We start from the raw sequence: 21,837 nt of genomic DNA, 5'->3' as shown, positions 1-21,837 counted from the left end.
GTACACCCCTGGGTTTTTTCCACAATAAGCCAGGGTTATTGTCTGCAATTTGCTGTAAAACCTCCACTTTTCAACAGTGTGTTAATGTCAACAACACAAGGGGAGTCGGCTCAGATTTTAGAGGAGGAAATAACCTCTTTATTGAACAAAAGTGCAATTCGAGTTGCCATCAGAGGACAGCCACCGCGGCTTTTACTTACGGTACTTTGTCATTCCCAAAAAAGGAGGGGGTCGCCGTCCCATTCTGGATTTATGGAACCTCAACAATCACCTCAGGAAATACAATTTCAAAATGTTGACCTTAAAGGTGTTATCAAAAATTATTTGTCCCAAAGACTGGCTGACATCAGTCAATTTGAAGGACGCATATTTCCACATAAGCATCTATCCGGCGCACAGAAAATTCCTCAGGTTTGCCTATCGGGACACGGCTTACAAATTTTTGACAGTACCGTTTGGTCTGTCTCTCGCACAGAGAATTTTTACAAAATGTGTGGAAGCAGCGCTCACGTCGCTGAGAATGATGGGTCTAAGAGTGTCAGCATATTTGGACGATCTGCTGCTCTGCACGCCGTCGCAGCAGCCAGAGAGAGAGACAAAAATGCTTGTGTCTCATTTGGAGAGCCTAGGCTTCAGGATAAACGAGACAAAAAGCAGCTTAGTGCCCACACAAGAGATAATTTACCTGGGTCTCAGACTATATAGCACTTTTTACAATGCAGATTGCGTCAAAGCAGCTTTACATTGATAACTGGTACATAATTTTGGCTGCACAGCAGCTCTTAAATAATAGTGTCAATGCAGGCAGATCAAAGCACTGTTGAATAAATGTCAAGAATACTGTTGAATATCAAATGTCAAGTCAAATGTCAAGTGTCCCCAACTAAGCAAGTCAAAGGCAACATCGACAAGGAACCCAAACTCCAACAGGTGACATCAGGTGGCAAACAGATGGCAAATAGGAGAGAACATTTTTTTGGGAGAAACCAGGCTTAGTCGGGGGCACCACTTAAGCAGTAACATCACTTTGCATGAGCGCTCTCCCTCCGTCACTGGAGAGATCGTCTTTTTCTCGAGTCAGGGACTCCGCTAGGAGCAGTTTCTCTGAGAAAGGTGGTCATAACAGATACGTTGCTCACAGGTTGGGGTGCAGTGTGCGAGGGCAGAATAGCAAAAGGGTAATGGCCCGTCTCACTACAGAACACACACATAAACTTCCTGGAACTGTTAACGGTGTTTCTAGCATTGAAACATTTTGTGCCGTTTCTAAAGAACCACCACATTTTGATCAGATCAGACAACACAACGGTGGTGACATGCATAAATCACCAGGGTGGCACATGCTCCCCTCAGCTTCACAGTCTGGCACAGAAACTGATCATGTGTTGCTCGTAGTGAATTTACATTCACTACGGGCAATGCATGTTCCGCGAATAATGAATGTGGGAGTGAAGGAAATCCACTGTATGGAGAAGGGACTATGCACCCTCAGGTAGTGAGCCAGATGTGGGAGAGGTTCGGCCGAGCTGCTGTAGATCTATTCGCCTCACACGAAAACACTCATTGCCCTCTATTCTTCTCTCTGGTGAGAGACAGTGCACATATGGGTGTGGATGCCACACCCGTGGCCAAACGCACTACTTTACGCATTTCCTCCACTGAGTCTGATCATACCAACATTACAAAGAGTAAAGGAATGCGGTCACTCAGTTATACTAATCACCCCGAATTGGCCAGGGAAGTTGTGGCTGATGGAGATAATTCAACTCCTGTGCGACCAGCCCTGGCCGCTCCCGTTGCGCAGGGACCTCCACTCTTGAGCACGCGGAGAGATTTTTCACCCATCCCCGAACAAAGTGGCACTCTGGGACTGGCCCGTGAGAGGTTAAACTTAAGCGTTACGGGTTTTCCTGTGAGGGTGATTGAGACTATTCAGAATGCACGAGTAGCTTCAACGCACTCTGTATATGAAGTGGAGAGTGTCTGAGCAATGGTGCGCTAGCAGACACATCGTCCATTTTCTCTGTTCAGTCACAGATATGTTATGTTTTCTGCAGGAATCTTTGGATAAGGACAGACCCTTTTCAACCATTAAGGTTTATCTTGCCGCAATTTCTGCGTGTCATGTGGGGATTTACAAAAATACTATCGGTCAACACCCGCTTGTATGTAGGTTTATGAGAGGTGCGCAGCGTTTGCACAGGGTTTCAAAGCCACTGATTCCGCCGTGGGATCTGTCTGTGGTCCTTAATGCACTATCTCAGCCCCCTTTTGAGCCTATAGGCAGTATTGAATTAAAGCTCCTTTCGCTAAAGGCTGCTTTATTATTGGCTCTTTCGATCGTGAAGCAGGTTAGTGAACTTTACGCTTTATCAGCTCATAACTGTATGCAGTTCGCTATGGATTACTCAAGAGTAACTCTGAAAACTAATCCAGCGGTTGTGCCTAAGGTGAGTGAGTCAGCTCTCACTTGTAAACAGGTGGATTTACTGGCTTTCCATCCGCAGCCTTTTTCCTCGTAAGAGGATGAGCAGCTTCATTGCCTGTGCCCTGTCCATGCGTTGTGTCACTATGTGGACAGAACGAAAGCACTAAGGAACAGTAATCAGTTATTTGTTTCTTGGGCTGATTCTCATATGGGTAAACCTATTTCACGTCAGCGCTTGTCCCACTGGGTAGTGGAAGCTATTATACTAAGTTATAATAGCATAATAGCATGGGTCTCTGTCCTCCGGAGGGGCTGAAGGCTCATTCTACCTGAGGTATGGCCACCTCATGGGCACTGTTTAAGGGCGTTTCAGTTCAGGACATTTGTACAGCAGCGAGTTGGGCATCACCTCACACATTTGTCCGATTTAATAGACTGGATGTCACTGAGCCATCGCTGGCTCATTCCATCCTATGTATATAATAAAATAAATAAATAAAAACACTCTTTTAAGGTGTTTTTCTATTTTTGTTCAGATACATTTCTGTTCTATTTGTGAATAGTTACGGGTGTTGTGTTATGTTATAGCCTACATCACTGAGTTGGTTAACATGCCTGCTTCGGACAGCATATCTGCAATACGGGAGTTGTCTAGATCCCAGTGTGAGATACTGAGCGAATGTTTGAAAGAGAACTTTAGGTTACTTACGTAACTCTGATAACATGAGTGAAGTATCTCACCGCACTTCCCTCCTTGCAGTGCACGGAGAAGAGATATGCTAAGAATGAAGTAGGGACCAATGGCAGAGGTATATATTAGGGAGGAGGAACTCCCACATCACTGTCATGATTGGTCTGTCAACTGATAGACGTGGTGCAATTGGTGCTTCCAGAATCTGTCACACCTAGATGCGTTCCCAGTGTGAGATACTTCAGTCATGTTATCAGAGAACCGGGGTTACGTAAGTAACCTAAAGTTAGCCAGCTATGGTCGTAAGTCCCATTGAACTCTATTGGTAACGATGGACCATAGTTTGCTTTGGGAAACACACCCCAGATCAGTTCAGCAGCCCTGTAATGAATCACCCAATCGGAGTCTCTTCTGTTTCAGCGGCACTGTGCGATTGAGTAGAAGATTCAAGTCATGCCACTCAAGAGTGGCTGCACGAGCTCTGTTGACGGCACAGCCGTTTCAAGATTGGTCAGATTCACCACGACAATGATCATGTGTGTTTCGTGTTTATTCTGTAATACCTCCCCTTTTTAAAAGATATTACGCTGAGGGGGTTCAACAAAAATTCAAAATTTAAAACCACTTCACCAAACAAATAGACGTTTTACTTTTTTTCATTCACACCAGTGCATATAATTGCCACAAAAACAAACCATAAGCAAAAAACTCGAAAGTCAACGAATGAAACTTATCGTCAATGATCAACTGTAGATGAGCTGGAATGATGAGTGATGAGATGAGTGTAAATCCACGATGTATTTTGAGAGCGATGCAATGAAATAATCCAATGAGTGAGGAATTAAGACAGTCAACGGCACTTGGCGACTCACTGAGCTGAACGCTGAGTTGATTAGGCCTCGTGCCGTAGCCTCGCTATCGCGTGGTCTTCTCCCTTTCACCTGCTCGTGCTACCCTGGAGACGTGCACGAGTATTATCGTGACAGCAATTAATAGAAACATGAGGTAGAACAAACAAAAAGTCCTTTCTACAAAAGAAAGCAAAAGAGTTCACATCAGTCAAATGTTTTTACAAATACAACAAGTCATGGTTGGCAAATACTCATATTGAGCGTAAACTCTCAACGAGTTCTCAAAACAGGACATTAGCATGAGCAGAATTGGATAGCGTCAGTTCAACCATCCAATGCGGTTTCTCTCTACCAAACGACCTGACTTGCTCGTAAGTAATGCTGCATTCACTCCACCTTGTATTTACCGGAATCTTGAGATAAGAACACGTGACGTTATATTCGGAGCGGTTCACATCCTTTTAGTCCTTGAATTGGGAATTATGCGTTTCCATGGCACCACACTTTCAACGCCTAAATGAATCTACAGCGGTCAGGTGGTACAGCGGTCACGTGGTACATCTGGGAGCTTTCAGAAAACTCCCAGCTTACAAGCTGTAATTACGAACTCTACGAGAACGCGAATGCTTTTTACAAGCAGGAATGTCATAACTACAGGAATTACCGCCCTCAAGCGGCTCCTAGTGGAATTACCCTTGACCCAGATATACCTCTTAATGCAATAATAAAAAAAATAAAATACAATAAAAAAAATACTGGTAATGTTTAGACCATTACAATTCTCACACCTTCATTCTCACAAAAAAATCTGTATTTTTAAAACAGTTAAAGCTCTTTTCGTGATGTTATATTGTGTCACGTTTATCAAAATAAAAGTGATACAAAACGTTGACCACGCTTGGTATCTAAACAGTACAGGCTTATGTTAAAATTTACTCTTGTACAAACAGGCGCAGTAAGCAGTACATAAGATAGCTATTGAATAAAAAAATATATATATTTGAAATGTTGGTGTATTTGTCAAATATTGCATTTATTTCACTTCAGCTGTGATAAAGTATGTAAACACAGTGCGAGAGTCACTAAGGGAAGCAGAAAGTGTCGCCAACTGCAAACGGCAACTCTTGCCGATCAGTTGCATCCAGCCACAGCCGACATCGAACATGCCAATAGAAATGTCTGAGGACATGAACAGCTCCGAGTACAGTGTCACATGTCATCAGATGACAAATAAGAGATATTTACGGTAATTACAACATGGGATAAATGCATCATAAAACAGGAAATCGAGGATAATACGGATATGACGTCACTGACATGTGATGCAATGACATGGGCCATTACACTGGTTAAATTGTGTAGTTTAGTAGAGTTAAATGTTGGAAACATTTGGGATAATGTACTGTAAGTACATAAGTCAACAAAATTCATTTCAGTATTTCAAATCAATATCTTACATATCGTACAAATCTCCATGTATTTCTTTCAAATACAGTCATGATGACTAGTTGGTGCTAGAACTGTTTGGCTTTGAGAATTATTTCAGTACTGATACATTTTTAAATCTCGCCAAACAGGAAAATTTAAAGTGAAGGCCCATGAAGTGAAAGCCAAAGGACACAGCATTCTATAGATCTGTTTACCCTTTAGGCCAAATGGAAAGAATCCAGACTTACTTATAAGGAAATTTTCTTCAAACGTCTTCATTAGAAGTGAAGAGTCATTCCCCTGACATTTTTGAGGTAACTGGGAATGTATTGAATGAGAAGAATATTCCCTATGACTGAAACAGATCTTCTGATCTCAGCTTTGTTTGACATCAACATCATCAGCAGTAGTCATGTTATAGACTCACATTGCATGTAAACAAGGAAACTCGAGAGATGTATATATTTGCATCTCTCTATTGCACCATACATTTTAAAGGCCCAATGCTCCAATCCCAAATGTATTTATACCCCTTCACCTACCCCTTCCCACTGTGGCAATGAGTAGGGGTGAAAGTGGGACACCGCTACTACACCATTACGTCAACATATGTCATCACTAGCTCCTTTGTCAAAGGAGATGCGCCAATGTTTTCACAAACGTCCAAGATGCCTTTGTCGGCTGTGTTTGGATGTTGCTCGTTTTCAGCCTGAAAACATATGACCCTTCGGGCTTCCTCAGGCATCCCTGGTTGATACGGAACATACAAGATGGGTGGATCATGTTGCAATAAGCACAAAACCATAAGCACTGTTCGTTTATATCGTGTTCACGTATTCAAGGACGTAACCACAAGAAAAGGTATGATATTCTTTCAACTTAATTTTAATTAAGAATTCAGCATTATAGGAACGTTGATTTGTAACATTCAAAGAACATAAAAATGTCCAGTTTCCTTAATATTAGTAGAAAACATTCTTCCAAACATTCAAACACTTTCTGTGATCAAGCACTGAAAGTAACTACAAATTTCTTCAGCCACAGCCTTAGATGAACTGAAGATAAAATACAATAAATCGCTGAAGATCTGATTAAACAACTTCACAAATCGCATTACCAGCTTCACTTATTACTAACCAGACTGACTTTATTTCTGTCAGAAATCTACAGAAGTTCTTACTGAGAATTAACAGGTTTAAATGTTGATGTCTTATTGAAAATGTTTTCAATAAGACATCTTTTGTGTTCAACATAAGAGAGATACTCAAAACACTGCAGTTTTTTTATGCAGTGGTATTGTATATTTTGAAAGATCTTATATCATTATGCCAGGATCATGTAGACTCACAGACATCAAGAATCAGAGCATAAATCTCAACAATGGTGACAATAACATTTTTTTTAGATCTACAGATCAAATCTGAAAGTCACAAAAAAGCTTTTTGTTGATTGTCACCATTGTTAACATTCATATGCAAATTCTTGATGTCTGTGAGTCTCAAAACATTTCCTGTATAATGACTTTAAAAAATCAGAATATTTGTTTGTCATTCCATAATCACAAGGCTACTGTAAGTAATGTGAAATTAACAGCCACAATACTCAAGACAATATCAGTGAATTATGACGATTACATCATCAATAAGTAGCCAAATCGACCTCATCAGATTTTCTCTTGCATGTTCGCCATAACAAACATGTTTTAGAAACACACAGTTAAAGCAGCCAGAGAAAAACTAATGTCAAAAAGTCAAGGGTGAAGAGGCCAACTAAAGTAAACACTGATCACACTAATGGTGACAATTTTTATAATTTTAAATACAAACATCAACATCTAAACCTCTGTTAATTCTTAACAAGAACTTTTCTGTGAAATAAAGACAAACTGGTTTGTAATAAGTGAAGATGCTGTGATCTTGAGATAGTTTAATGTCCTGTTGCTGCCAGTCACTTTACTTTTTTTCTCTCTGATTTTTTACAGTGCGTTTTACAGGTGTTTAATCATAATAATTCAGGAAATACCTGTAAAATAACTTTTTCTGTAAAACATTTAATGAAACTTTCTGTAAGGTTTTTGCACTTAATTTAATTTAAATTAGGGCATTTTGCCATGACCATTTTTTGTTTGTTTGTTTGTTTGTTTTGCAATGGTGCCACTGCCAACTGTCCCTTTGCACCATCTGTTGGTGGTTTCAAACCATTTTTGTAATTTTACATACATGTATATATAATGTAAGAAAATAAAAAAAAAAGCTATAAATACAGTAATTTTTCTGTATAAAAAAACAAAACAAAAAATTATTACTTTTGTCATACATTTGTCATTAATTGCATTATACTTAAAAAAAAAAAATAAAACATCCGACTTGGTTAATTTACAGACAGGTTTGAATGAAATCCCCTGGTACATTACCTGAAATGAGTCTGCACATAATTTCTGTTTGGATGTTTTGTGGCTGTTTAGACGCTGGAGACCATAAAGAGGAGACAGGTGGAGAAATACCACAAATCTCCTGCAGCTAAGAGAGAAGAGGTCGAATGTAATCCGTACGCCATCTTCCATCAGGCTCTAGAGAACTTCAAACCCATCATCGGTCTGGCCAGTGTTCAGAAAGGAGGGAAATTTTACCAGGTCAGTGAACATTATAATTCATTTATGACTTTAAGATGACATGACCAGGGCCCGGTTTTTCAAAAGGTTTAATCCGGATAAAATTGATACGGATTTAGTAATCCTTTTTTTGCGATCCGTGATCACGTAATCCAGCTTACTTTTGGAGCCAGTTTTTTAAAGCAACATTGGATTGATCTGATCCAGATAGGAACTTTTCAGGATCACTAAATCTGGATGTCCAGTGCTCTACGGAGGCCCTAAAGGGACATGTTGATAGAAAGAATATGGGTTTTGAATTAAATATATTTTTGTTGGATATTTACAGCTGTTTAGGGATTGTTTTATGGCACCAAATTTTCTTTTTACTTTAGAGTAGGTTACCGAAAGGCTAAATATGTACACTAATGTCTGCATTTAATTTATTACTTTAACAGTTAAACTAATCAAGAGCAAGATAAAAATGTGTATGTATATTACATGATAAAAATGTTGTATTTTTTGACTAGTTTTAAAGTTTTACTACATTTTCCTCCTGGAATCCACCTTGAAATCCTACCCCCTGTTGGGATCAGGATAATCATGTTTTTTTGGATCAAAGTGATCCAATCCTACAAAAAAGTTCTGAAAAACCCAAACTAAAGGTTTGATCCAGATCAAAACCAAGATTGGATTACGTGATCTAATCCGATTATGTAATCTGTTTTTTCTTCTGAAAAACACATTTTCAAGATTTTATCCAATCCGTTATCCAAAATCCTAGTGGATTACTTTTGAAAAACCGGGCCCAGGTGTTGTAAGTTTATAAACGTAACAGTTCATATTCAGAATCAGTGATCAACTGATGGGTTTTTAAATCGGCAACACAGATATATATATATATATATATATATATATATATATATATTGAACAGTGAGAACAACTTAACATTAACTAACAATTAAAATATGAAAAAACACCTGATTTTGGTTTTATACCATAGTTTTTGTAAAGATTTTCACAAAAATATGTCTTTATTTGAAACGGTTTAATCTTCAAGAGCCTGAAAAATCGATTAGGCCAAAAACAGCTGGACAAGAGCAAATACAAATCTTTGACATATCACATGACTCCATGTTAACATTTCTATACAGTGGATCATCATCAGATCGAAATGATACAAAATAAAAATATTATTGTAACTGTACAAATTTACTGCAACGCTTTATTTCTTCATCCCACACCTGTTTAAGTTGTGTCAGATATGGAGTCAAATCAAAAATTATTCAGACATTTGTGATGTATACATCACAAATGTCTGAATAATTTTCAGACACACACACACGTTTGCTTTTGTGAATTGTGGGGACTTTCCATAGGCCGCAATGCATATTTTACTGTACAAACCGTACTTTCTATCCCCCTGCCCTACCCCTAACCCTAAACCTAACCATCACAGGAAACTGTGCACACCTTTATTTTCTCACAAAAACATCATTTAGTATTTTTATTAATTCATTTACATTGTGGGGACCGGTGGCTGGATGGTCCCCACAATGTAATATAAACAAAAGCACACACACACACGTGGTTGCAGGACACTATAGTTGTCATGCATTTATGGAAGTGAGGATAGCAAAATAAAGTAAACTGTGGCATATTATACACAAAAATTCTTCATACAGTGGACCAATAAAAATTTGGAACCAAAAATTCAGACACTTTGACCTGACCATGTTTTGCTTCAGTGTTATCTGACAGTTTAACTGAGATTTTGTCTTTTTTTTTTTTTTTACAATGTTTTTACAACTATAATGAATAAACTATTAATGAATGAAATGTTCAAGGTGTCTGAATACATTTTGGTTTGACTGTACATCCACTCTTCTTTTCATAGTATAAAAATATTATTCTTAAAAGGGAACCTTGTATTTGAATGTTGTGACTCTTGTAAACAGTTTTTGGTGCATTATATAATTTTTTTTTTTTTCACTGATTTAAAATAAGATCTAATATAGAACATAAATATATAGTTGTATAAATTAATCCTGCACTATACAATAAAAATAGCTTTTCCGCCTACTGATGCAAATCTAATTTGTTAGTAATAATCTGTTAGAAAATCAAACATCTAAAATTAAATCAAATAGAGATGTACTTAAACTTCATTCACTTTTAAACTCCATAACCAAACTAATGTTGGAAGATCTGTGACCAATGATAACTAAAGGTACCATATTTGTAGCAAAAAAAAAATAAAAAAAATAAATCACTTTTGGCTACGACAATTTTTTTTCCAGAAGCTGGGTTTGAAGTAGGAGTGTTGCTTAACCATGAATGCACTGCATTATTGCACATATTAATAGTTTGCCCAAGGGAATGCAGGGACATTAACATATCTCTGTAAAATTACAACATGGACCACAATTTGCAGACAGGTCATGTTGTCTGGCTCCCTCACATCAGGATTTAAAGTCAACATGAAACAAAAATCACATCTTATTTCTGTAATTTGACATTTACAAGAAAAAAAGGGTATTCGACCAGAAAAAAAAAAAAAAAAAAAAACCCATCAGAAAGTGTTGTGCATAAAAAAAGGCATGATTTTGTAATTGGGGAAACTGCCATTAGTTGAACCACAAAGGTTCTTGGTAACAGTCATTTCAGAAGTGAATAAAGATATAAAAGTTCAAAAGAAATTAGGAAGACTTTTTTTAATAATGTGGATAATTAACACAAGGAAGAACAAAAATATAAAAGTAAATAAGATGAATTTTAAATTCACGTTGACTTTGATGTTTTGATGACCACAAACACCCCTAACCAAGTGAAAACACCAAAACCCAGAACTACATATAACTTTGACCAGTCTTCTACTTCATGTCAATCCTCAAACCTAGCAAATCACCCAGCCTTCATTAAAGGTAATTATAAAAATAAAACCTCCACTTTTGGTTCCATATAAATGCAATCCTCCTGTGTTTCTCTCTCCTGATTGGTGGAGGCCTCAGTCCGTCACTTCGCTGTAGTAGTATTTCTGAGCCGTGTCGCTGAGAGTCCAGCCTCCCGCACGAAACTCCAGGATCTCCAGCAGGAGCAGGCGACCCATGGAGCTCAGGTCCTCCTGCAGGAGAAACCCATCCCTCAGCAGATTGAACAGCTCATCCATCAGCTGCATGTTCATCTTCTCCAGCTGATCTCCAATACGATGCAACTGCAACACCAGACAGTCCACCTGAGAGAGGCAGAGATGACATACAGAGAGAACTTCAACATTTGAGTAAGGCCAAGCATTGCTAAAAACCAACAGAAAAATGATGAAGAACCGATAATTAATTCTGGTATCTGAACAATTAAATAATATGGATATTAAAAGAAAAAACATCAGTGTGCTCTGGTGAGAGAAGAAATGTATGAGAAACCTCAAAGTAATCATTGGCGAAAGAACAATATATCAGCGAAGCACAACAGTCAAAAGTTTGAATTTACATGCCTTAAAAACTAAATATTTTGATCCAACAGCATATGCTTAACCCTCTGGTCCTATTCGTTTAGGTCACACTTAACTCCTTCGTGGTCAAAAATGACAGAAGCCTTAAAATGTAACTTTTTTTCCCCATATGTAATATATTTTTGTTCAATAATATTTTTTGATTATTATTTAAAATATTTTATTTTATGATACAAACAATTATTATTAGTTATTTCCCCATTGAAAATATTTTTTTTTCCCTAATTTATTATTTTTCAATTAAAGCAGTATTCCATGGTAAAATAGAGAAAAAGGCATTTAAAATCCAATTTTTGAAGGTATATTAGTGCCATCTGGTGGAAGTAAAAAAAAGAACTTTTGTAATGCCATGGTGTAACCACTAGATTCCTATATAGTTCTATATAAAGTGGCTTATAAATTCTTTAGTGGTTTTTAGACATAAATTCTTAGTTTTTTGGAAATGTTGATTTGAAGTGTCAGTTTTTGCATTAATTTTACTACAGTAAAACCTGAACACAGAGAAGGACATTTTGTTACACCTAACATCAAAATTCAATAAAATTGTAACAAAAATGAACAGGTTTGCTTTATCACAGCTTAATAAATCTGGGTCTGATCTGATTTCAACCTCTTATTCGAGTCTTTTGGTTCAATTTTACCATATTGTTACAGCCACCAGTTCATTTGTGTGTATAATAGTGTGTTGTGTGTGTTTCTGTGTGTCTCTTTTGTACTAGTGTAACTCTTGTGTTGTTCCTTTTTTACTGCATTGAGGCCGAATTTTTGATTTTATTTCACACGTTTGCAAAAACTTGCTCTGTGTTATAGTCGTGCTAGTTCATATATGTGTGTGGGGAGGAGTGGGGTGTATGTGTCTATTTTGCACTTTTGACATTTTAGAGTGTCACCCCTTCATTCATTTTCCCTATATACCATTAATTTCCTAGGTCGTTATTTTTGACCGTGAACGAGCTAAATGTGACTTTTTTTGACACTTTAACATATCTGAATCATGTCCATGATTTTTGAGTGTTCACATAGCTAATGTGCCCATACGTCCCATACCGATGAAGAAAAAAAAAAAAAAAAGTAAAATTTTCCAGACATTTAAAGGGTTAAAATACACAAATCCTTTTGCATACAAATAAATTGTAGCTATGCATGAAACTCTTAAAAACAACTAATAGTGAACTTTAATTAATTTTAGTGATGCACCAAAATGAATTTTTATAATGAAACACCGAAAATTAAAATTAAAGTTTTCATTTTGTGAAAACAGGGAAAAAAATAATTTAGGTAATTGAACTATGTTGTTCATATTGTGTTCTCAGGTGATAAACCAGAAGTTCTTCAGCAACTAGCTGAAGATATACTTGGTCGCTTCTTGATATTTCAGTCGAACAAATTTTACAAATTGAAATATATTTTAAATATATTGTCCATACTGCTGACATATTTATTATGAAATAGACACGTTCAAAGTGTGTCATCGAAGAAGCACTAATTAAGTGTCACTGTTTATGATATGACTCTCCAAAACTATTAAGACTATTTATTTTTTTTGCAATTTGATTAGAATATCTTGGGTTGCTGAAAGTCAATGCATTTCTATTTTCTTATTTAGTTGTTCAAGATTCACCTCTTCTTCATTCTTCAGGGCGTCAGATTGGGCCAGTCTGAACAAACAGTCATAGACGGGATGCAACAGAGCCATCATGGGCATGTTGTTCACCTGCAGTCAACAGAATAAAGTTCAAAGTTAGTAAGCACTTCATATGAACTTATAATATGGATTTCTTTAAATAATAGTTACCTTCCTGATTGTGATTCTGTGAACTTAATCATTAAAACAGAAGACAACTCTTCACCTTGAGGTAGTCAAAGATGTTGCAGATGAAGCACACGAGGCAAACCCACTCCTCAGTGGACCTCTTCCGCGTCTCTTCTCTGGCTTTAAACTCCTGCTGCAGGCGGTTCAGCAGGTTACGCCGAAACACGCTCCCGTTGGTCTGTTTGACTTCTGCCTGAATCAAGCAAGTAAATTGCTTACAAACAAACTACTAGACAAATGCTAGAATAAACCAATGGAACATGTAAAATGATAAGCGTTCTCTATTAAAATTTGCATGTGTTGCATTTGTTTACTTGCACAATTGTGTAACAGATGCGTCCGGCCTCCCTGCTGAAGACCTGGTCCTTCAGAGACTGATCCACTATTACATTGGACACTTTCTCCAGGTCAACTGAACCTGGGTCTGTTGAGTAAAAATAGGCATTTTAAAGTAATTCAATAACGTTTAAGCCTAACAGTAAAACAGGTCATCCAAATCTTCTGCAGACATAATAACCTTTCAAAGCAGTTTTGAGGAGTTTCTGAGTCTCCAAATCAAATGACTGGATCTTGTAATCTTCTTTAGATGAGTTCTCCATTCTGATAGGGTGGAAAGAGAGTCAATCAACCGATCAGTCAATCAATATGCGACCTTCAGACACATGAGATCACTTTATTTGTTCTCCCTCCCTGTTTCAGGCAAAATGTGCATTGCTTCAGATATTTGCTATGACTTAATTAAAGTTGAGCTACAATAAATTATTCAATTTTAATTTTTCAATGCAGTTTGTAAATTTAATCAAATTTGATCTTTCCTCTAGTTCTCAATTAGTAAAAACTGATAATTATAAATCTAACTTATGTCTATCAACCGGTGTTCCACAAGGGTCCATATTGGGCCCAATTCTCTTTAGTATGTACAATGATTTACCCATGGTGTGTCACTAATGTAATATCCTAACGTAAGCGGACGACGATACAGTTATTTTCACACATGGGGCCCTCTCATACACCCTGCACAATGCGACGACAGGCGTGATGCAAGTGTTTTTTGCTAGTTTCAGCAAGATGCAGTTATTTCCACATCCAGTGCCCACATTGTTTAAATAGCAAATGCACTCACGCCCATGTCTGAAAACGAGGTGTGTTCAGGCGCACTGTTGGCGTGTTGCTATTTTGAGGCAAATGAAAATGACTGAGCCATTGACCAACAAAAACCTGGTCTAAAGTCAATGGCGCAGTGTTTTTTTTTTTTTTTTTTTGTAATTTAAAGGGCGCATTAGTAACATGCACCTATAGGTGTGTACACAACACAAAAACAGTCTGTAGGTTTCCTTCTAAAGGATATAGTGTTGATATAAAGCAAATTGTTTTCATTTCCTGCGTGAGATTAGAAGTATTTTTCAGAATGTAAAATCATCTGATTCATCCAGAATCATCTGGTCTTCTTTTCAACCCACATAAAAAAAGTTTGCAAAAACATAAAATTTAACTTGGTAAACTTTAGGTTTATTAGAAATTCTTTATCAAATGATGCTACAAAAGATGCTATATATATATATATATATATATATATATATATATATATATTATATAATGTTATTGTTGCCTCCTTTTCTCTAGTTTTTAGAGCCTAATAACATCTGGCAAAGTGACTGCCAATGAAAAATGCCCCAGATGAGGAGGGAATGTCCCGTAGTGAATTTCTTATTTTATCTTTTGATCATTTGATAATGTTTAGATATAATTCTAGTTATGGTGGGTTTAAAAACCTTAGCGACTAACCTATGTTAATGTGAAACTAATATGAAGTCATTTTATGAGAAATATGTTGTGCTAAAATGTCAGAACACATTTCCATGAGAACGATTACAATAACCCTTAAAATCAATTCCTGAGTCCAAATATTGACCCTTTGAATATTGTCTGAGACCAATAACAGGTTATTGCCATACTGTCAGTGTGCTCTGGTGAAACGGATCATGTGTGAAATATGTGCTGACTGTCATCAATCCGTCTTTCAAAGGGAATCAGAGCAGCTCGTGTGTTAAAGGGATAAACGGATTAGGTCAACCGGGCAGACAGCATCGACTCGACTCTTTCAACAAGCAACAACTTAATGATAAACGACTACATCTGCTAATTATTAATGGTCAAAATAACCAATCATTTACAACTGTAATTTACTCCCACGTGCCAAAGAGGTCATCAGTGAAGGAATGCTTTACTATTTTCGTTAGTTATCATTATCAAGATAAGACAATGTACTGCTCAAAACTCATGAAAGCACTCAAAAAGACAGAAAACCCTTCGTTTAAAGACAACAACAAACAAACATACACTCCTTCACACTAACGTCGCGAGCATTCATTCAACGATTTAAACAGTGTGCCACGCTACAAACGGATATCAAACAGTAAACAATACTAGTAATGCACATTTTCATACTATTAAACGTGTGACTTGGGGGAGGAGGGTAACACTGCATGTTTAGAAGGACAAGAAAACACTTACTTTAAAAACCCCAGAAGCAAACACGCAAATGTTTTCACATATCTTAATCCTCGGTTCTTTTCCTGCGGTCTGTCTCTGTCCCGTGAACGAATCTTATGAATATTAATTACGTAACGTGACGTTGTCTCGGTTGACCTAACTGATTGGCTGAAATTTACTTTAATATTTATTAAGAGGTCTGCCGCTTTGGAGGCTTTTGTGCAGCTATAATCCAGTTGATAACATGCTCAAAATTATATATATATATATATATATATATATATATATATAAAATACAATTCTAATTAAGCATATTATATATATATATATCACCACATTTGTTTTTGTTCAATAAAGAGATGCATTTTAGGCAGAGCTGAATTAATTTGTATGGTGGATTAACTATAATAGATTGTAGATAAAGTAGTTCTGATGAAATACCATCACTAACAGTGGACAAAGCAAAATGTCCAGTGTTAAATTAACACCACTCTGTATTCACATGGGAATTGCCAGCAGAGTGTTAGAAGTAACACTGAAGCGGTGTTAGAGTTAATTAGACAATTAAGTGATTACTTGAGTAATGATGTTTGATTATTAAAGACACCTGATGATAACGAGCAGAAACACTGAAGAAAAGTGAAACTACCCTGCACCTCAATCAGCTCCCATAGCTCGTGAATTAGTATATCATGAAATGAATGTGGCTGATTCCCTGATCACTGATCAGTGCCCTGACTACTGAACTAGGGAGCTGATTGAGACACACCAATTAAGTGACTTCCAGCAACAACCCGACTGCAAATAAAAGACATTAAATCTCTCAAGATCTCAGCAGAGGATGATTAAACAAGTCTAAAAACAGCATTAACAGCATCACTTATTACTAACCAGATAAGAATTACTGAGAATTAACAGAGGTTTAGATGTTGATGTTTTATGGAATATAATTGTTGAGTTTTAAGTCACCATTTTGGTTTGCTTTAGTTGGGAGGTTTAACTATTGCTTTTTTATGTTAGTTTTTCTCTGGTTGCTGTAACTGTGTTTGTTAGCCAGACAAAATGTAATAAGATGATGTTGGCAACTTATTGATGATAAAAATGTAATCACTGCAGTCTCATTCATTAAATGTCTAATCTCTGATTTTATAGGTGCTGTTTTATGAAAATCACCTCGTTGATGATGATGATAGTAGCAGCATTGTGACTGCACATCTTGATTTTCAACAGTGCTGTGGTAATCTGAAGAATTTCATCTGCAAAAGCATAATGAACTTTTGTAAAGATACGTCTGGTCATTAACTTTTAAATGCATCATTATGCAAATTCAGAAGGCGTGACGAGAGTACTCCGCATGTAAGACCCACAACTGGCAGGCCAACATGCTTCTACATTTCTTTCCGAAACAGTAGGAAATTATATTGAATGTGGAGGATTTTTACTGTGACAAGATGACTGAACAGTTTAAACGGTAACTAAGTGTTAAAGATGCAATTGTGATGAAGTAGTAACTTGCCTATCTGCTACACACTTAAAAGTATGTACTTTTTCTTCAAAAAACAAACAAATCAAACAAACAAACAAACAAAAACAAAACAAAACACTGCATACATTTAGAAAGTACACTAAAAAAACAACAACTCTTTGAACGAACATAAAAAAAAATCATGGAAAGGATTTCTACATGATTAAGTTGCTTTATTTCAGCATTGTGCAATTCTGTTATTCCAATTTAATGTACTTACATTGGGTCAACTTAATTTATTAAGCTTGATTCAACTTATTTTCTATGGTTGGACACAGCTTAATTTAATAGTGTCAGCCCAACTAATTTGCAATATTTTGGAAAATAAATAAAAAGCAATAAAAAATAAATAAAAATAAATTGTTTTCATATACATTGATTTTTACAATTCGTCTTTAATTTTGTGATTTACATAACTTTTGTGATGTGTTAGAAATCTAGATGTGATACTGGATTCATCCTAAATTGCCTCAACCAAAAACGTAAAGTCTAAATTGATCATATGTCCATTGGTGGCAATAGCTTTGCAATCAACATAAGATTACAATGCTTTTGGGAAATACAACCCAGAGCACTACTACAATGATTACTTTCTTATTAAAATAATTTGAAAGTTTGTCAGCAGGTCCTCAACCCAAGCACAAGTGCAACACTTCACCACAATGGTAACCCTAAAACTATTCATTAACAGAAACTTTTAAATACCAACATAATAGAACAGTAAATATTAAAAAGTCTTTCCATTTTCTCATCTTCCTAAAAACTGCTTAAAATAATACTTTATTTCAACATTTACACTCCTAGTTCAGCCCCTTTGCATGATGGGAAGTGAAAATCCTGTTTGATTGAGTCCTGGTTGGGTTTACTTGATTAAAACATGTTATTTCAATATGAAAACATCAAGTTAAGTCAAAGAGTGATCGTTTCAAGTCAATTAAACATGAATCAATCACATTTAAACCAGAAACCTGATACAATGGTGATGAATCAAAATAAATTGTTTAAATAAACTGAACAGCATCAAAAAATCGTTTTTTTTTTTTTTTTGAGTAGTAGTCGAATTGGGATACAGCACATCTCTGGACGATATTGCACTCATAGAGAGTGGTCTTATAGCGTCATCTAGTGGTTAATAGAGGAATTCAGAGTGGAACTAGTCTGAAAGTTTTGGGAGGAAATAAGACAACATTGATAATAATAATCAGAAATGTTTCTTGAGTATCAAATCAGCATATTAGAATGATTTCTGGGGATCATGTGACACTGAAGACTGGAGTAATGATGTTGAAAATACAGCTTTACTGTCACAGGAATTAATTACATTTTAAAATATATTTAAATAGAAACATTTTAATATTTCACAATATTACTGTTTTTACTGCATTTCTGATTCAATAAATGCAGCCAAGGTAAGACTTCTTTCAAAAACATTAAAAATGTGTAATGTTTTCAAACTTTTGACAGGTATATGCAATTCTATTTAATACATTCCATTTTAACTGATTTCAAATATTTAACTGGGCCCTGAATCATATCAGTATCTTATCAGCTGAAGTAAAAAAATAACCTAGATGTCTTCTGTCATACCTTATAATGTCACTTAGGTTTCTCAAGGCGGGATTGGATTTATTTAACCAACATTAGCAGCAGCCAGAGTCCAGAGTTTGGAATGATGCAGGACAAAAACAGTGCAGCATCCAATGAGAACGTGGAACAATGCCATAAAAAAAACCCTGATAAGCTCAGAATGGCTCTAATGATGTTTTTATGCTTGTGTCAACATGGTCAAAAACTAGCCGGTTGTCACATCTGAGTAGTAGAGAGATACAGGAAAGAGTTTCATGATGTCCTTCACTAGAGGAATATAAAGGCTGATGAGGAGGTGAGGAGAAATAAGACACTGGATGGATTTTCAGCCATTTCACATCCCTATAACATTCCTCATTCTGCAGTTCACAAACCTTTATATTGGTGCAAGTGTGCTACTGAATGACGGATAACACCTGCTGTTTAGACTATTTGGTTTTAATCTGAAAACACTTTTCAAATATGTGTATAATTTACCATGACACAAACTATTTACATTTAGCAATATAAGATGAAAAACAGATTATTATTTTTTTTAAACAGAATTCATGCATTTGGCTGATGTTTATATACTTACATTATGCATTCAGTGTACTGCTTGATTGTTTGTCTAAAATACATTGTAAAACTGCTGCTTTAAAACAATGCGTATTGTGAAAAGCACTACACAAATCAATGTGGCTCAACTACGAGGGACTGTGTTGTGATCATACATGCAGCCAAACACTTATATGCAGGATGATTTGTGTGTTTGACCTTTCTCTAAGCTTCATGCTGTAGGAAGGAAGCTGCTCCTCTTCTTCCTGTATCTGTACTTCCCTTCTTTCCAGACCATTCTGCCTTTTATTTTACCATCTTTATGATCCCCTTTCTCCATTGATTTGTGGAAAGTTCAAAGATGTGTCTGTCTTTCTGTTTTATATTAAAAACATACTCTACAGATCTATGAACATTTATAGACCTTGTACGAACATAATAAAAGGAACATTTTACTTTGATAATGCAGCTCTGATGGGACAGTTCTCTCGTAAAATAAACTACCCTTGTCATGTCTTTCCAAAACTATATTCTTTAAAGAAAGTAAATTATGAGAGAATTTTTATTTTTGGGTGAACTATCCCTTTAAGACTTCAAGTCAAGTGCCAACTGATTAGAAACCACAGTAATACCAAAATATGGATGATATGAAACTTCCTTTTCCTCCTTAACTGCCTGCTATACTTTCCAACTTTCTGCTTTTAGGACTCAAGAGAACTACCACTTTTTAACCCATTTATGCAACATAAGAGATGGGTAACTCATAAAATGACTCACGACTTATACTTAAAATTATGATATAAAACAATCATAAATATGACATTAGGAACGAAAAGAACAAAAAGGTCAAAATTAAGACTTATAAGTCATAATTATGAGATAAAAAGCTGAAATTGACAGAAATAACAAAATTTCTACTTTTAAGTAATCATTTAAAATTTCTATCTAATAATTATGACCTAGTATGTCATATTTGTGAGATAAAAAGGCATAACTATGAGAAAAGTCAATTATGACTCACTATGTAAATTATGACATATTAAGTCATAAAATTGTCAAAATTGTGACATAACTTGATATGTCATAATTATTTTCACAGTTAGTTAGTTTCATTTTCATTGTATTCTGTTCCTGTTGTGTCTGCCTTTGTTATCTAGTTAGTTTGTTCTCAGTTTCCCACCACAGTTTGTCTCATAGGTTACTCATTAATTAGTATGTCATCATCATTAATCCCACCCAGCCTCCCTCTCCCACCTCCATATCCTGATACAGCCTGTCCATCAGCCCTACTTCCACTGGTTCCCTTCAGCCCATCAACTTCTCCTCTAACACCATTCTGTTGTGTAGATAAGCCTCAGGTCTTTGGGTCTCCATCACCGTCTAGGCAAGTGGATCCCCCAGCTCCACCTCCAGCTGCTGATCCCGTCCCTCCACCTCGGCCCGTCCACCTGTCACCTCCACCTTGTCTCCTCCATCCCTCGGCTCCACAAGATACCATCGTCTTCACGGCTCCACTGGGTTCCCCTCCCTCCAGGTTCAGCCATGGGCAGACATCACCCAGCTTATGCCACAGATTTATGAGCCATCTGCTGCGCTCCGTCTCTCAACCCCCTCTGGCTTCGCTTCAGGCACTCTTGCTCCACCTCGGACACTCCTTGCTGTGGCTCTGCCTCGGCCACCAGGACCATTGGTGTCGCCCGGTCCCATCTGCTCTCCATCTGTGCTCATGGCTTCACTACCAGGTGTGCTCGACATTGGCTGCGGCTGGATGCAACCGATCGGTGAGAGTTGCCCCTTGCAGTCGGGGAGGAGCTGAAAACCAGTCGACATTCTGGCTCCTCCCTCCCACCAGATACCATCACCATCACGCCTCTACTGGGTTCCCCTTCCTCTGGCTTCTCCTTGGTCAGAAATCACCATGCCTGTGCCACAGACTTATGAGTCAACAGCTGCGCTCCATCTCTCCTCCCTTTGGATCTGTCTTCCCTCTGGCTCCACCTCAGATGCTCGTTGATGTGGCTCAGCCTCGGCTTCCACGACCATCTCCTCCCCGACTGCTCCCAGGGGTCCACTAAAATTGTGTTCTTCTGTCAGATGTACCCTGGGTGTCTACCATGGCTCCTCCCTCGCTCGACTCCTTCGTGGGTCGTCACTTGGCTACCTCTGGCTCCCACCATCTTCGCCACCCTGGTTCCACCTTCACTGCCCCCTCATCCACCTCCCAAGCCTCCACGCTCCCTTCCAAGTTGGACTTTTACAGGGTGAGTACACGACTTGCCAAAAGGAGGCGTTCTGTCACAGTTATGCTTAGTTTTGGTTTCATTTTCATTGTATTCAGATCTTGTTGCGTCTGCCTTTTGGTATCTAGTTAGTTTCCCGCCA

General features: G+C 37.2%; 1 protein-coding gene and 1 pseudogene across 1 annotated transcript; one reads left to right on the top strand and one right to left on the bottom strand.

The window, feature by feature from the left end:
• The first annotated feature begins 1,181 nt into the window (after window positions 1–1,181).
• Window positions 1,182–9,167, top strand: LOC137004134 (uncharacterized; annotated as a pseudogene).
• mif4gdb (MIF4G domain containing b) lies at window positions 8,984–15,899 on the bottom strand. Its single transcript, XM_067371743.1, has 6 exons — window positions 15,828–15,899; window positions 13,831–13,913; window positions 13,628–13,737; window positions 13,351–13,506; window positions 13,122–13,214; window positions 8,984–11,224 (listed from the first exon to the last, which is right to left on the bottom strand). The coding sequence occupies exons 2-6, from the start codon at window positions 13,910–13,912 to the stop codon at window positions 10,997–10,999; spliced, it is 669 nt and encodes a 222-aa protein (XP_067227844.1). The 5' UTR covers window position 13,913; window positions 15,828–15,899; the 3' UTR covers window positions 8,984–10,996.
• Between the last annotated feature and the right edge of the window lie 5,938 nt (window positions 15,900–21,837).

Source organism: Chanodichthys erythropterus, chromosome 3, assembly GCF_024489055.1.
Source record: "Chanodichthys erythropterus isolate Z2021 chromosome 3, ASM2448905v1, whole genome shotgun sequence".
Classification (NCBI taxonomy): domain Eukaryota; kingdom Metazoa; phylum Chordata; class Actinopteri; order Cypriniformes; family Xenocyprididae; genus Chanodichthys; species Chanodichthys erythropterus.
This window is presented reverse-complemented; position numbering and strand designations above follow the sequence as displayed.